The 17,333-nt window shown below is 42.2% G+C and overlaps 1 protein-coding gene across 12 annotated transcripts in view; it reads right to left on the reverse strand.

Annotated features, from left to right (window-relative positions):
- The window catches only part of WNK1 (WNK lysine deficient protein kinase 1), a 97,599-nt gene that overhangs the window by 19,769 nt on the left and 60,497 nt on the right, over positions 1 to 17,333 (reverse strand). For 9 of the 12 annotated variants that reach the window (XM_054281932.1, XM_054281928.1, XM_054281927.1 and 6 more), the window contains 12 exons: positions 14,971 to 16,191; positions 12,504 to 12,575; positions 11,731 to 11,880; positions 10,217 to 10,690; positions 8,911 to 9,192; positions 8,135 to 8,226; positions 7,509 to 7,671; positions 7,094 to 7,210; positions 4,706 to 4,879; positions 3,883 to 3,934; positions 3,579 to 3,719; positions 1,746 to 3,172 (listed from right to left, as the gene is read on the reverse strand). In XM_054281932.1, the coding sequence (XP_054137907.1) occupies positions 1,746 to 3,172; positions 3,579 to 3,719; positions 3,883 to 3,934; positions 4,706 to 4,879; positions 7,094 to 7,210; positions 7,509 to 7,671; positions 8,135 to 8,226; positions 8,911 to 9,192; positions 10,217 to 10,690; positions 11,731 to 11,880; positions 12,504 to 12,575; positions 14,971 to 16,191 (4,365 nt within the window). The remainder of the gene's footprint in view (positions 1 to 1,745; positions 3,173 to 3,578; positions 3,720 to 3,882; positions 3,935 to 4,705; positions 4,880 to 7,093; positions 7,211 to 7,508; positions 7,672 to 8,134; positions 8,227 to 8,910; positions 9,193 to 10,216; positions 10,691 to 11,730; positions 11,881 to 12,503; positions 12,576 to 14,970; positions 16,192 to 17,333) is intronic. The other 3 variants (XM_054281934.1, XM_054281936.1, XM_054281937.1) reach the window with 3 other exon arrangements.

Below are 17,333 nucleotides of genomic sequence, written 5' to 3' on the forward strand. Positions count from 1 at the left end.
AGTGTGTTACCACAGCTCAAAGTAAAGCTTTAAACTGCAGGAGCAGCTGCCCAGTGAAGATGCTCTCCCCAGAGTTATCTATCCTGCCAATAACATTTCAGCAGGAACTGGCTGAGTTGTGTTAGCTCAGCTTTTCTGTGCAGCAGGAACACGTGTGAGGCTGTTACCTGTTCTGAGGCATGATGAATTTTTAAGGTGTAGTCACTTCATCATTTAGTTTATAAATAAGAGGCAAAACATACTTTAAATACATTGCTAAGACAAGCTGAAACACATTTACCTGTCTGGCCATAAACAAAATGAATGCACAGACACAGAGTCCAGCAAACCCCACAAGACTAAAGCAATAAGCTCCTTAATGCTCAGCAACAACACAAAGTGAAACAAAATTAAACCTTGTAAAAAAACTAATTTATAAAGGAAAGCTGAAGAGAGGAGGTGACATTTCTACAACTGACAATCAAAAACCCTATAACATTTATTGTATTTAAACCCAAGTCTTTGTAATCACAGATTTGCAATTAGCAATTTTTCAACTGCTCCAACTGCTCCTGAAAGAATCCCACTTCCCATTTTTTTCCAAAATTTCTTCTCTAATTTTCAATTTCACTGAAATATTAATGTCTGTCTTTGTGTCTAGATTTCCTTATCAACTTTTCTGGCACATATTCCCACTCTTCCATAGCAGAAATTTTCTACTGTCTTTGACAACAAAGAGTACAAAGGAAAGACTACTAATGAATGGAGATGCTGAGAGCATTGGCTCAGCCTGAATTGGCCTGAAACTGGTTCACAGCAAGGCTGGCTAAAGACAGCCAACACAAAGTGTTGATGAGTACAAAAAAACATTACAGAAACAAAAAGAAGAAAGTATTAAAGTTTTTGGTTTGTTAAGTACCTGAAAGTGTCTTCAATTTATTTCCATTTAAGGAAAAGACTACCAAAATATTTAAAATACTGAAAAGTGCTGTGTCCCCACACAGGTAGACATTTAAAAGAAAATTTCACACATTGGTATATCTGGTTGGTGAGCATGTAACAACATCCACAGCACCTTTCAAGTTGTTACTGTGAGTCATTATTTCTTTGTGGAAGAGTGTTTGGCTTGTAGAACATGAGTCAGTAAACAAAAAAAAAAAGAGTTTGTTTTCAGGTATCTTCTAAATTTCTCAAAATCCTCCTCTCATAAATCTAACATTTAAAAGGAAAACAGTATCCAGGTATCAAATAAGTAGCAGAGAACTTAAAAAAAACCCAAACTCTTTCAGTCACCCTTGACTGCAAGGAACAGGTTCATGACAGGAAGCAAAATTCCTCCATCTCAAATCCACCACTTTGTGAAATATACAGCCAACCATCTCAGCCTAGTGGTCAAGTACAAGATAAAAAGCTATTTAAAGCAAGACATCCAAATTCTTTTTTAAAAAATCAGTATCAATAAAAAAAAACTAAACAAACACAAAAAGCAAACTACAGTTGCCTCTTTGTAGTTTAAGAAGAAAAACTAACAGTGACATAAGAGACATCTCTCAGAAGCATAAAAGAGAAGTGAACTTTTTTTACCCATTAGGGACAAAACAGAACACCTCTTGGGACACACAAAAACAATCAGAGAATAAACCTTCAATACTGCATTAAATGAAGAAATTTCTTCCTGAATAACTATTTTGCTTTACAAAAAGGATGCTGCCCAAGAAGGTGTTCCAGCAAGAGCTGACCATGGACACTGATGCTGCATCTCTTACCGGTACCCTGCTGAGGGGGGGCTTGGAAGGAGAGGTCCCTGCTTTCACTGCCGCTGTGGCCACGCTGCTCGAGGCAGAGATGTAGCTCACCGGGGTGATCACCTGCCCAGGAGTGGCAACTGGAGTCAGCACTGGCAAGCCAGTTGGTCCAAGAGGCAAACTGCTTGGAGGTATACAAGTGCTAATGGATGTCAGGGGTTTGCTTGGTGCAACTGCAGTGGTTGGGATGCCAGGAACAACTGTGGTTTCCATTACCAGAGAGGTGTCCAGAGACACTGAGGGATGCACCGTTCCCACGTTGCCGTGCTCGCTGAACAGAGACCGCAACTTTTCTTCCAGGGTCTTGATATCATCAATACCAGGGGCTTTAGACTGAGCATCAGCATCAGCCTCCAGACAGTGAACATGAGGCTGGTTGGGCAATGGAGCTGGTTGAGGCTGGCTGTGGATCAAAGTCTGCTGTACTGCAGGCAAGTTAGTGACTGGTTGTGGCAAGACACCAGGTAAGGGAACCTGGGGCAACATGGGTGTTGCACCTGAAATCTGGGGTAGGACAGGTGTTGATGTAATTCCTGATGGAACAAGTAAGGGATGGATCACTGGCTGAGAGACTGAACCACATATGCTTGATGCTATTGAGGATGATAAAGGTGCACCAATTGGCAGAGATAAGCCGGCTGCACTGCAGGAATGCGACTTGTCCAGAGAGTGCCCACTCTCAGGCAGTGACTGTGGAGCACTTACAACTGTTGTTTCTGCCAGACTGGACACTGAGCCACTGCTGCTGAGCTGGGGAAGCTGCAAAGCCACGTTCTGAGCCACAGACAGGGCAACAGACGTCTGTGCTGCTGCCATACTACTCACAGTCTGAGGAGTAGATTGAGATGTCACAGCTGGTGCAGCAGCACCGAGAGCAGTGACCCCAGGAACCTGGGCAGGTGGCAGTGCTGAAGATGATGGTGTGCTGGCACTGGCAGCAATGTCTGCAGTCACTGGCTGAGCAGGCTGGGACGTGGCAGATAAGGAGAAAGAAGCAGGGGCGCTCACGCTGGAAGTGACACCGGTCGATTGCTGTGCAGATTGTGAGGCTGGAGGCGGAGAAATAGAGCTTGGCACGCTTGTGCTTGGTGCAACTCCAACAGCTGCACTTTCTGAAGGCAAAGTAACAGATCCTGGAAGAGAAACACCAGTGCTGGAGGAAACAGATACTGAAGAAGTAGCCACGGACGCAGGAGTTGCACCACTGCCCGCCATGGTAGAAAGTGCAGGTGGAAATGGTGGTATTGTTTGATTGAACACTGGAGGAGCTGTGCTAGGTCCTTCTGCCATCTGAGCGTGCCCCATCTCAGAGAAAGCTTGCTGCAAGCTCAGTGATGATGCTGAGTGGGAGAGATTCATTCCAGGACCATGTACAGGAGATGCTGCAACTGGAAGAAAAGAAAATTATCAGTCCATCTGAAAAAGCTCATTACAATATTATTGTCTACAGCTAGACTAAGACTACATTTACTTCCTAGCATTAAAAAAACCAACAAACAAACAAAAAAAAACCCCATAGCAAAACAACAAAACACACAAATCCAGGCTTATATTAAAATACAGAATTAAGGTTTCAGAGTCTTGCAGACAGCTCATCAGCAGTTTTCCTCCAAGAATCCTGCACGTTATGACCCAAATTATGGTCACCTCTTATCAGCACAGACAGCTCCCTACTTCCCCACATATTTTGAGAGGTCTTCAGGAACAGTTCAGTTCGCTAGCTTCACAGTTTTGAAGAACAGGTCTTAGAGAACACATCTTAGGCATCAGCTCTGAAGATTTTGGAGAACTCACCCATATCTGAAGTTTCATTTCCTCCAACAACAGCAGATGTGAAAAAGCCCTGTTCTTTCAGTCGGTTCTCGGGGACGGGGCTGACAATGAACCGTCTTCCAGCAGAATGAACAACCTGGGTAAAGGAGCTAGAGGGAACCCCTAAACAAAAAGAAGGTGGATGTTGAGTGACACAGGGTTGCAATTAAATACATAACCTGCAATATGGAATGTGCACTCCATCATACAAAATAAAAAACTTGGCTGCACCCATCCGCTGAAACAGAAAAAGGTAACTGTTGAAAAAAAATCACAAAAGACTTACCTATTCTTTGTGGCATGGAAGATGTAGGATCTGGCTGTTTGAACTCTAATTTCTGTAAAGTAAGATAAAATTTAAACTTCTATTCTGAAACAGAATCCCACAAGATAGTTCTTAAAACGCTAGCTTACTGAAACGTGGGCATTTAAGGGAAGCAGTATGTGGGACCCAAGCACCATCACCAATCTAGAGGAATTCTGCCCATATAAATGTCAGCTACAGTGTTCTTAGAGACTCTCAGCTTAGTGACCATCAATGTAACAGAGTGATCTAAAAATTTTTCTGGAAATCCAACTGATTTCCTTAAACATCCAACAAATAAATGGATATTCCAAACTAGTTCTGGGTGTAATTAAGGCAGAGATTCAGGCAAAGTCTCTACTTTCAGCACCCAGCAAACAGTTTCAAACCATGTGTTTCCTAACCAAGCTATCCAATCTCTTAGAGCTTCACTGGGTGGAAGGCCTGAGACCAGGCTCTCAGTGTATAGTGAGCAGCACAGGGTTGGGGTTTCACTGTCCTACCTCACAATAATCTCAAATCCAAGAAGCATCAGCATTTAAGACTGTCTGTTTAGTGGACTGTTAGGAGATTCAGCAGCTTCGGAAGTCTTCAAACACATCAAAAAGTAAGAGGTCTGTTATTTAGCTTTCTAACTTCATTTTAGGCACTCACTCAGATATGAAGCTTTCTCTTTTTGTCTTTTAATTATTGTGATATCTCTCATGACAGGAAGATTCTATTTCTAGCTACCCTACTCACAAAGCCATACCACCCAGAATGGAAGATAGACAGCAAGAGCTGAGGCAGTCTGTCCTTCACATACCTGTGACCCCGGGAAGAAGCCGTCGTCTTTTGTCCGCATGCTCTCCAAGCCCTGATCCCCCTCAGGCTCCACGCTGGCATCCTCACTCAGCATTTCATCTGCTTTCTCAATAATCTCTCGTACCTGTTCTACAAATGAGTCTCGCTCTGTTGCTAAAATAAACTCATTCTGCACCTGCAAAAGAACAAAGCAACATTCATTTTCCACAAACAATTTCAAAGCAATATACTGAATAACCACAATTTACTCTTGGTGCTGATGTTTATCTTCCCTTTGCTGTTCTTCTGAACAAGATGGAAGTGGTGACACCATAGACAAAAACAATTGTTTCTCAAATTATCTCCAGCACAGAAGTGTGTGCCCTGGTTTAATCTTTGCTGGGGAGAACATTCAATCTCACTTCTTCATCAACTGTCACCTCAAACTTTGCTTAGCACAGGGAAATTTAAAATTAGCAGTCTTATCTTGCTGCAATCCCTCCTGTCTAATGAATGCAACATGCATTAAGAGACACATGTAAAGAGAACTAGAATATAAAAGAAATTGAAAATTCTGCATTGCAAGATGTCTCCTGTGTTTCTCTCTTTCCATGCCATATACAACTTGTCCTCTAGGCAGGCTGCACATCACTGATTAAAGTCTGGTTGTGGTACATAAAAGCCAGTATGAATTATGTTCCAAATACAGGGAGAGAAAGGTTGCTCAGCCTGTCTAATTCCAATACATTGCATTGCTTTATGAAAATAACTTCTCTTGCTTATGTTGGATAAAACTGGTTTAAACAAGTATACTTGGTAGTAAGAAAGACCAAATCATATTCTTGATTTGGTCTGATCCATGAGAGCATTCTGTCTCCTGAAATTATGCATGGAAAAACTCACAGAGACAGCCCATGAAACAGAAGTAAAGCTGCCAGTCATGGAGGCTCTGCTGGAAAGGAGAAATAAAGTGCCTTAGAGGAAAAGCTTGAGCTTTACATCAAATTCCTGGGATGCTGGTTCAAGAAAAGGAAAGCCAGCCATGATGTGCTTATATCAGTCTCTGCAATGCAGAATACTAGTTCAAGAAATCTTCAGTACTTTCAGTTTAGGACCAACAGGCAACTATATGGGGGTATGCCTAAGCGTATCATGATTTAAAGGAAACAAAGTCCTGCAATCTAAAGTTTGCTCAATATTCAACAAGGAATCAATGAGCACAATGTTCCAGATTCAGATGTTTAAATTAGCTTGCACACTGTGGACTGTGTGACTGCATTCTGGATGCAAAGTTCACTTATTTTGCTTCTACTCATCATTCCCAAATATTTGTGGTTTTTGTTGCTTGGAGAGTGTGTCTTAGTTTTGACTTTGCTTGTTTAGTTTTCATCAATCAAACCTACTCTTATTTCTTCATAGGATCACTTTAGGTTTAAGGTGAAGAAAGACATCTGTGTACTCTCCATATTTCCTGGCACACAACCTCATGTTATTGACTGTGCTAATATCTGTACTTAGGCAAGAACCAACTTCTTCTTCTTTCTCAGAAAGCCAATTAGTGGCAGAGAATTCCTCCCATATGACTGGTTTGGTTCCTTTTGACAAGTACAAACCCAGCACACACCAATTCAGATTCTGCCACCTCTCTAAGGAAAAGATAATTACTGCACAGGTGCCCAACAAGCTGTCAAAAGATACTGTGTTCTGTCACAACCCCCAGCTTCAGTAACATTAAAACCATCTCAGACTCATTTAGACTGTACCAGACCAAAAATAAGAGTTTTAATTTAAAAAAAAAAAGGAGATTCTATTCTATGCTACTCAATACTCTTATTTAAATGTACCTCTATAGGACAAATTCTTTCCTGTGCCTGGCCATCATACATCGAATAGAGAAACTTTTTCTTTTGATAAAAGTCAAGAGCAGCATCACTCACTATGTACTTTCAAAAACCAAAATACAATTCCCTTTCTTAATTTAAAGGCAGAATCTTCCCATTTTAATGGACAATGATGGTAAAATGCTTGAAGAATAAGAAGATATAGCAATGCCTGCTCTTAGAGAAGCAAACAGAATTTCTTTAACCTGGCACTTCCAGAAGGTTACTTGCAGTTTTGAAAATGTCAGATTGAAATGAAAAAAAAACCAAAAAAACCCAAACAAACAAAAAAACAGAAGCAATTTTTTCACTTGATAAAAACCTCAAATCTAAGGCAAAAAATGACACAAATTTTCATGTGACTTGTGTGTGCAAGATAAATTAATAATCAGCTCAACCACTCTGTGCCAAATTTCTAACTGTGGTTGTGTACCAATAAGGTGAACACACACCATGCTACATGGGAGACCAATTCCAAACTATAAACAAAAAAATACAGCTGACTGGAGTCTCCATCTCTAAAATCTTACCATAATTGTAGCTATTTCCTCAGGGTTATCACCATCCAAATCAAATTTGAAAGTAACCATTTTCCGATTGTGTGTCTCCAGCTGGCATTCCACTACCCGATCACCTTTGTTGGAAACCTGAAACAAAGAAAATAACACTTTAAACCAAAAGCACAAGAATCTAAGTTTGCTGAGGCAATCTAACAGTACTGATATAATACATCTTTCCAGTCTAATAAATGGTGCCATGTAGAGCATGACTTTTGTCTGAGGATACATCGAATATTCTGGAATAATTTGTGCAACCATTAGTAGCTCAGCAAGTCAGCTTTATCATATCTAATGCTCAAAAAAGCTCTTAATAGACAATTAAGCCTGTAGAGGCTTAAAAATGCATCATTACTACTGAACTGTCCCTAAAACAAAAAATACTCACATTTAGAATCCTCAGTTTTGGCCTAGAAGTCTTCTCATGGCGGGAGCGGCTGCGGACGGATCTCCGCATGTGACGTTTCGTTGTCCTCCCCTCGTGCCTTCCACTCGAAGCTGGGACATTCTCATTGCCATCACTCAACCCAGAAGCAACATCAGAATGTGCACTAGAAACAAAAGACAACTTCCTGTTAGCTTCCATGCATTCCATAGGTGCAACAATAATCAACCACATGATTCTGTTCTGGGAAGTGGTAGATGTGTGTTAATCATCGAGTAGAAGTGTCCTGTCAACACTTCATGTTGCTTAAACAGAAATTCTAGCTGTAAATATTTTGCTACGCCTCTTGAAAGCTGAGTTGTACAAAGCTATCTTATGTTTTCAAGCTATTTCGAGTTTGAATTCTGCTTAAGTGCCAAAAGGACCAAAAGCCTGTCACTTATGATCCGTCTGACATGACAAATAAAAAAGTTAATCACTGTACAAAAGTTATACACTACACACTTACTCCCTCCATAAAATACTCCACATAACATACTCCATCCTTCATGACCCTGGTTTCCCTCTAGGAACTTTAGTTATTCTCATCCTCAAGAACACTCCCAGTGAAAAAAAGCAGCAGTGCTCACCTATCCATAGAAGAAGCCAGAGGGGTAGACTGAGCAGGCTGTGTTGCTGGAAGAGTCTCTGAAGCAGCAGTCTGTGAGACTCCCTGAGTACCCTATGGATGGAAACCTACAATCAAGAACCCCTCCCAAAGAGTACAGTTCCTCTTCAAGCAACCCAGTATCTTCAGTGTTTTCACCCAAACCAGTTGTAAAGCTGAAAGCTCTGCCTTTTTAGAAGTTTAAACAGCTGGCATCTAGGACAGCTTTAGTTTACAAAATACTCTAGAGCAAACTGCAGTGAAGCAAAATGTCATCTGAGGAGGGGTGAGGAGAAGAAACCAGCCACACATCCTTTCTACTGCCACATGTCACTACAGCTGGCCATGCAGTCACAGTTTTACTAACAGAATGTGCAAAAGGCAAGCCAATGCAGAACAGAGACAATTCCAATTCTCCCTGCAAGAACCACGCTGCAGAGAATAGACACCATGACAGATTCTCAAAGGCTATTGACTGCAGCTTGTCTTGGGTATGGCAAAAATGTTCTACAGTACTAGCAAGAAGTGAAGTGTTTTACTGCTTTTTGCCTGCAGGATGCACACTCACTTCCCAACAGAACAACCAGTGGCAACAAGGTCCCCACATTGGCATGACATTCTGCTGTAAGAAAAAGGCAATTTGAAATATTAACTTCCAACTGAAGACAAGCACAGAAGGGATTAGTTCCCCACACAGATACACTGTTGCAGGAGTCAAACATCCAAAATCTATTGTTACATTATATTCCATATATTTACCTCCACAACTGCCTGCTGTGAGGAGGCAGACGAGGCCTGTTGTGCTAAACTCACAGGAGGCTGGGCCACCTGAGCCTGTCCTCCCAGGCTGCCCATGGAAACTAAAACATTCTGTTCCCCGTAGGGCTGCACGACAGGAGCAAGGTACCCTGACTGGGCCATTGCATCTGTGGGCAAGGGAGGGGACAGCACAGCAGAAGGAATACTGGCAGAGGCCACAGCTGAGGAAGGTGCAACGTTCGAGTCCCCTGGGTATTGAGGCGTCAGCCGAGATGGGAAGCTCTGCAACAGAAACGAGGGAACCAAGTCAGTGAATGGAGAGCTAATTAGGAAACAAGACAGTGATAAAAAAATATCAGTTCCAGGGACACGTTCCAACCTTCTGTACTTGTTCAAGCACTCCCAAAATCTTCCCAAAGAAGTGGAGCAAACTGCTCATGCAGCCAGCATGTAAGTCACCACGCCCAAACAAGCAAATTCCCACTCACAGTCCCAAATCTTAGGCAAAACAATCTTTATTTCCCAACTCTTGCAGCTGCCTATATAGCTTAAGATTTTAAAGCCTGAGATTAGAAATGAGCTTGAAGAATTTTCAGGCCGAACAACTACGGCTCAGATGTTATACAACTGCTGCTGATTCTTGAGATTAAATAGCAAAAACACTCTTGTGTTTTTCCTGTCCTCTCATAATGAGCTGACCCAGAAACAAGGAACACTTCCATCATTATTCAGGTTGCCACTTTGACAGTGAGTGATCACATAAAGTTGCTGAAGCAGTCTGTGCCCACCAGTCCAGCAGTTCACAACCAGCACCAGGTACTTACGTCACATCCAAGATCCATGGCTGCCTGACTGATTTCTATGAATTCCCTGTCCCACCCCTTCCCAGACTTGGAATGAAATACTGACATTGTTGAATATGCTGCCATTGATTTTCTTTCCAACACACATCTCCTATTTTTAAAGTTACAATTTCTTTATTTCTTTTTCCCCAGGCTGACAGATCTCATGAATATATAGCTGTCCTCTCTCACACTGTGGTTGAACAAAGCCCTGCACTATGATTCTGTCATTTTAGACAAACTCCAATGCCAAATATGAAAAATTCAAAACCCATGGTTGTCCAAGGACTTTTTTTCTTCTCTCCCCCTTAAAATGGTTATTTACCACACAACAAAATTGATCCTTGTGGCTTAATGGCTCTCATGTGAGAAGTGAGCTGGCCAGGGCACGCAGCTCAGATCTGGTACCTTAGAGGAACGGGCAAAAAAATGTGGAGAAGAGGTCTGCTGGCTTGCAACAATACCTGGTAAAGAGCATCTCCAGCAGGAAGTGAAGCTTCAGCAGCTTGTCCAATGCTGACTGGCAATCCCACGGCCTGGACAGGCGGCTGCAGGAGCTGCGGGAGAACCTGGCTGGGCAGCTGAGCCAAAGGCTGCATCAGCGTGGGGAGCTGGCTAGGGACAGCGCTGGGTCCTACAGGAACAGCAGCTGCCGCAGCGGACGTGGCCAGCGTCAGCAGGGGCTGATTCATGCCAGCTGCCATTGAAAGGGGCAGCGACTGGAAACCTGGCTGAGCCACTGTCACATGAGGAGCTGCTACAGGCAACTGAGACACTGGGAACTGGGGAACCACCGAAGTTGGCAAGGCCTGGCCCATGGGTAGGAAATGAGAGCCAATGGGGACTGATGGGGCAACTGAAGGCTGAGGGAGAGAAGATGCTGCAACAGGTAATTGAGGCTCGCCTTGGATGATCGACACTGGTTGGGAAACAGGAAGCTGGGGAGGTAAAGAAAAATAGAGATAGAATTTTTTTTTTAAAGCAGGGCTGCGGAAAGCAGAGTTTTACACATTAGTCAAAGAAAGCATTATTCAAGTTACAGCACTCTGTTAAAGTGGCTGGGGAGCACAGTTGGCAGAGCGGCCGGGAAGCTGGCTGGAGTTCCAAACAGTCCTCGCTTTGCAACACTTCCCTTGAAGAGCTCAACAGGCTCTTGAAACAGACACCCACAGAGGGTGAAAGAGCAACATTTGAATATCCTGAAGCACTGATTTGTGCATAAACAGAATCAAATTCTCCTCAACTCCGTCCCCAGACCCAAGCCTGCCTTTTTACAGCGAAGAAGTGCAAACCCTACAACAAATCTGTCAGCTTTGAGTATGGGGACTAAAGCAAAGGAGAATTAAAATCCACTGTGCCAGCATACAGAGAATGGCAGGGGATATGTCAATTAAAGCCAGCAAACGATGCAACTGGAAAGGCAGTTTAGATGAATAAGCAACAAAACAATTTTTAAAACAAAACTGCGGCTCACACATTCAACAGAGATATGAGCCAAAATGAAGCAATATTCAGTAACAGAAGCTTCTTGATCAGGAAGTAAAGGAGAAGAGCTGAGTAAGAAAGATGACAGAATGAAGAAAGGAATCCTATAGCTCACTACCTAAATAAGTGAGTATGTTTTACACATGTAATGGTGCAGAAGATAAATAGTGGATGGGAAACAGAGAAATGACAAGTTCCTGAAAATCTGTTCGCAATTCACCATTCATCAATATGCTTCCTGATATTTTTGACAATTTAAAGATCTTTGTGCATGGAAGTGCTCTCCTTCCCTCAAATTACTCATGACTGCCATGTGTAAAAGGGTTTCCAACACATTTTCAACAAAACTGACAGTTTTCAATAAGAATACTCTTGTTTGTATGAATGTTTTGAAACCATTAGAAAAGATGACAAAAGTGAAAGCAGCAGCATATTGAATCTACCAGCTATGAAGAAGAAAAAAAAGTCTTCTGCTAGAAAGAATTTTGTTTACCTGTGTCCCAGCTGCTGCCTGAGGCATTGGCATGATCTGTGAAGTCTGAGTTTGAGAGACAGGTGGTGCAGGAGTGGTGCTGGCAGAAACTGAGGGCTGCTGCAGCTGGTATTGTCCAGGCTGTTGGGAAGAGGCTGGCTGCTGTGCACTCTGTAGCAGGAAAAAGAGGGAGAAGCTCTATTACACCCCAACAGTTTTTTTTTTAAAGCACATCCTACTTAAATTCTGCTTTTTACTCTCTCCTAAGTGATATCAGTAGTTCTTCAGAATATGGCAAGTCAGTTAAGCTTTAACAATTACTTATTAGCATTACTAATACAATTCCATTAGTGACACCAAATCTTGCAAGAGAACTCTTTCCTGTGAAACCAAGAATGAAGACTCTATAAAGGAAGACAAGGCAGTTAAGAGAATATTGAAGATCAGATTTCCAGTTAGAAAAAAGAAATAATGAGAATGAAGTTTGCCTGTCTAGACAGTTTAATCTGCAAGTCCTGACACGTCTCCCCTTGAACAGGACCACCACTGCAAGCTCAGATGGAAGTTGGGGGAAGACAGGCATGGGAAAACAAGCATTAACATGATTTTTAAAATAAATCTCAGAAATACAATGTCTATCTCGTAACATGTTAGACTGGGTGAGAACTAAAGGATTCCTTTGCTGCAAAACTATGGGTCAAATGGTGACAGAGGTAGACAATTGCTCTTAAAAGAGCCATCAAAATTCTATACTATGAGTACTTTAGTCCTGAGTTTAGGAAGCGTGATCCTACCTGCTGAGTGTGTTGAGTAGGCTGGGATGGCACCACAGCATTGCTTGAGGCTGGCTGGCCTTGCACCTGTGTCTGCAGGGGAAAAAAAAAGAGAATCAGCTGAGAAAAATTCTGTGGTTTCTGCTGCAGGCAGATAAAATCATTTCTGCCTGGAATTATCTGGTTGGAATAGGTTGCTAGCCTGTCCTTTTGGACAAGCAGACCTTCTGGCCAAATTCCATTACGACAACCAGAACAAAGCAGAGCAATCTGGAGGAGTTCTGAACATCATCTGAAGTCTTCCAAAATAACTTATACAGAAGGACTCTGCAACCCACATGCCCCTCAACATGAGACAGATCAGCCTACCAGCTGCTTCTTCCACTGGTGATGCTTTAAGAGCAGGATGCCTTGGTATGGTAACTGGAAACAGATGCATTAAGTTTTACCTTTACATGTGTTCCAAACACAGACAGGTGGGGCAATAAAAGGAGGCTACATGGAAATAAAACTATCCATAAAAAAACCAAGCAAAAAGATATAAAGAATTCTAGACCAATTACAAAGTACCCAGTATACATAAATGTCATGAATTTCCTTTCAGAGGCATGTCAAAACACAGGCTAATAATAATTTTCAGAGTCACTGCCATTCAAAGGCTACCAAGAATTGGATATAGAGGAATGTGAGGGTTAACATTCTAGCTAAGACAGAATTTTTGAGCAAGCAACGAAAAAAATGGATGAGTGGCATACAAATGAATGTGGAAGATGCAAAGGAAAATGGAATGGACTTTCATTACTGTTTTTGTGGCTGAAATTTTTTATCAGATCCCAGGATCTGCATTATTGTTTTTGTGACAAGTGTATTTCTTTATCAGCTCCTGGGAGAGAACTAGACAAAGACCTCCAGATGAGTTGCCTGAGCATGCACCACTTGGGTGAACTGCCTTTGGAAGAAGCACATCTGGTGCACGTGTATCATATCAGAAATATCTATGAAAATTCCTTAAAGCTCACTGGGAAGTGTCTGTTAAAATTCCATACTTCTCTAATTATGGAAACTTTGGGGAAAGCAGACTACCAATGAAGAGAACCATTTTTTTCTTTGCTGTTTTAGGAGCTTCAGACTGGGATCTACACATTGCTACACCTCACTGCTGTAATATGTTCACATTGACTCCATCTGGGTTTCAAATTCTAATCTTCTAAAGAATTAGGTAAAAGATCCCAGAAGTTATATTCTGCAAACGAAGTGACCTCTTTTGTTTTCCAAATGTATTTTATATCCATCCGAATTTACCTCTCGAGTTTAACAAAGGTTTATGAAGAAAAAAGTTTTCAAAGTTCTTGAGTAGGAGATTCACTCTACAAATTCTACAGCACAGCAATTACTACCTATTAGACTAGTGATGAAAGCTGTTCCAGCTTTACTAAAACACCTTTAATATCCCTTACAGAAAGCTTTAAATACTTAGCTCTTGAACTAAAACACACAGAGCAAAATGATTCCCCTTCACACAAATCTCAAAGTTGCTAATACTCCAGTAACTAAAACGTCAAAGCCTGTAATTCCAAGGACAAAAGAGGTAAGAGAGAAGTCTACTTAAAGTAAATCCTCTCTTTTCACACAAAGTTATGAGACTTCAGACTAGGAGTGCAGACACAATGTATATAGACACACACCTCACAGTGTACATAAAAGTGACCATTGCAAATGCAGATACCACATATGCTGATACAACACACATCTCCAAACTAAGCTTCAGGCCTCAAATTTTGCTATTTAAAAGGACACCACATAAGGCTTACAGGGTGGCAATACCAACTAGCAACAGTTGCTTGTGCCATTAATTAACTACTCAGCCTGTTGAGCTTTTTCAAATACTTCTTCAACAAGTACATTTCCAAATCCATGTACATGTACATAACACAGCTCCTTCCATTCCTCTCTTCCCACTTTCTTTCCCCAAGTCTAGAAAAAGCTCTTGCATTTTGGACAGTCACCAAAATAACCTTATTGTCTAATGAAACATTATTTGAATCAAAGTTCAACCTCAAGCAATATATTAAAATGGCAAAAAACCATCAAGAGAAACACAAAGCAAGTTGTACTACCACTGCTGATTCTAAGTGTGGAGAAGATATATTTCATTAAAACCACTGTTTAAAAGCCAATTTGGTACTCCATCAATCTCTCATCAAAAGAACAGCTAGTCCCAGTAGGAACACTGACCATTTTTTACTTTTAACACAAAAGCCCTACCAATATTTCAACCAAATCTGAACACAGACCAGATGGTTGCTAATACCTCATTACTTCATAGCAACCCAGTTAAGTTAAAGAGATCCTAGTATAGACTTGGTGGAAAGACACCCCCACGAATGCTAATTCTTACAACCACGTGGAGCAGGTCTAAAAGCACGGTTTCCCTTTTAGTATGACTTATAAAAAGCAGTGAAATTGTGCAAGGGTTTGCTCCTGTAACCTGAGGATAGGATGCAGGTGGTCCTGATGAAAGCGAGGTGGACAAGGCCTGCTGAGTTGAGGCTCCCTGGGGGAAGCAGATGAAGAGCTGCGACTCCTGCAACACCTTCTGAGGCAGCTGAACAATGGGCAATGAGAAGTCTGAACCAAAAGCAGAAGATGATCCCCCTGTAGGGGGAGGAGACTGGAAATCACCAGTGTCAGAGGAAGTCAGCTGTGAGGAATCACTGGAGTATTCTGGGCTTCCTTCTGGCCAGCTGCGCCTGGCAGGGCCCCCTCTGGGACCCGCTACCCCAGCGCCAAGATAGTGACACTGCTCTTCTGTCACGGGCTGCAGCCGGCCATGCGACCCTACGCCTTGGCTGGGCTCCTCATGGCTGCTCTCCATGGAGCCCCGGCGACTCCTGTAGGCCCGCGGGGGCAGAGCCGCCCCCTCTGCCGGAGCAGAGCTCTGCGCGTGCACATGGAACTCAAAGACACAGCTGGCTCTGCCATCGGCACTGTGGGAGAGCACGGCCGGGGCCGAGTGCGGAACAAACACCTGGTGGAACGTCATCTGAGCTGCCTCTGTGCTCAGGGGAGCTGAAACACTGGATAATGGAGAAAGGGGACCCAGCCCAGAATCCAGCCTCAGGCTCTGAACGTGTCGTGCCAGATATGTCTGCCCCGATTGAAAGTCGAACACAGAGCTTTGTGGAGGACCACCTTGCCCATGGTTTGACTCAGAGACCTGCTTCAAATGCTGTTCAGTCACGTGAGAGTTATAAGCTACTTGATCATACTGCTCCGATACCTGTGATGGATAGTGCATGCCCACCAAATATACAGCTTCTGGATGCATCCTGTAGTGAGCATCCTCTGGAGGTGTTGGTCCAGATCTATAGTCACTGTGCACAGGAGCTTGCTCAAACACGGGATTAACTTGCACATGCAGAGGCTCTCCAGCGACTCTCTGAGCTGCTGTGCCCAGCATAACAAATGCCTCTGGAGTCCAATTGGTGGGACTACCACCAGGTGGAACTAAACTCTGGCCAGTCTTCAGCAATGGCTGGAAGTGGCAAGTTTGGGCTTCCAAAAATGAAGTGCTCTTGCGCCGCTGAGCAATTGCCACCTTCGGCGGGCAGACAGGTGGTGGTGAGAAAGACACCGGCCGTTCATGAACGGTTGGGAAAAATATCTGTGAATCTGGGAACGGTGGTGTTCCCCCACGAGGATGCTGAGGCTGTATTGACATGAACAAGACAGGTAATTCATACATTAAAAGTGAAAGCACATCAACATGCACAGTTCACTAGGCAGTTCTGTGAAGTAACTTTATAGAATTTATACTCAATTCATGGTCAAAAACATACAGTACTTAGGAAATTTAGGTGAGTTGTAAATATCCATTAAATACATCCATGGCAGGCATAGCTACAATTGGGAACATTTGCTGGTGTTAGAGCTGCTTTTCCAGTTCAATTTGAATAGTTCACAAAAAGAAACCCACTTTGCTCCTGACGATGGAATGAGACTTGTTGTCATGGACTATCCACTGTGATCAGTGCTTGAAATCCAATCAAACCCCTGAGGTCACTGCCATATGTGGAATACGAAATTCAGAACTTGAGAACAGCAACAATGCAAAGCCTCTAATTTGCAATCAGAAGATGACATTAGATGTTAGTACTTTCCAATACAAACACCACAGTGCTAGTGTCCTGTATGCTATACAAAAAGCTAAAAGGAAATGTTTTATAACACAAACTATCATTAAAGTTTATTCAATTAATAATAAGTAGATTAATCATAATTTATAATTTTAAAATATCATTTAATACCATATTTTGTAAGACAAAACCATCATTTAATTGCTTATGATAATATCTGTTCATATAAAAAATTAGCATTCATTGAAACAAACTTAACTCTTGCCTGGACAATAAAACATTGATAGGTTTAATAACAGCAGAGTCCTCAGGCAATTCCACTCCATCTGAGGTACTACTTCAGAGGAGGCTCATCTTATTTAAGAATTGCAGATAATATTTCACTAAAGAGAGTTCTATGTAAGAACATCAAACAATTTAGTAATTTTGCCTCTTTTCATCTCTGCCTGCAGTATGCCCAGAGACAATGTATTCCTTCCCTAATGGAAAAAAAAATTGCAGGAGCCAGTAGTAAGTGTACTGTTCATGACAAATGGCATTTATGAGCTTTTCAAGTTGCTGTTTCCACATTGTTTATTTTCTCCCCAGCCTCTTTTGTCCGGAAAAGCAGCAGCAAATTTCCATACTGACTGATGCTAATGAGAAGATCCTACAGATTAAGTACTTTTCCTATGTTCTAAACCTGGTTCCAATTACTTCATTTACATAAAAATGC

The sequence above is a fragment of the Melozone crissalis genome, unplaced genomic scaffold (assembly GCF_028551555.1).
Source record: "Melozone crissalis strain CALT ecotype California unplaced genomic scaffold, PUWL_Pcris_2 ptg000033l_1, whole genome shotgun sequence".
NCBI classification, from domain to species: Eukaryota; Metazoa; Chordata; class Aves; order Passeriformes; family Passerellidae; genus Melozone; species Melozone crissalis.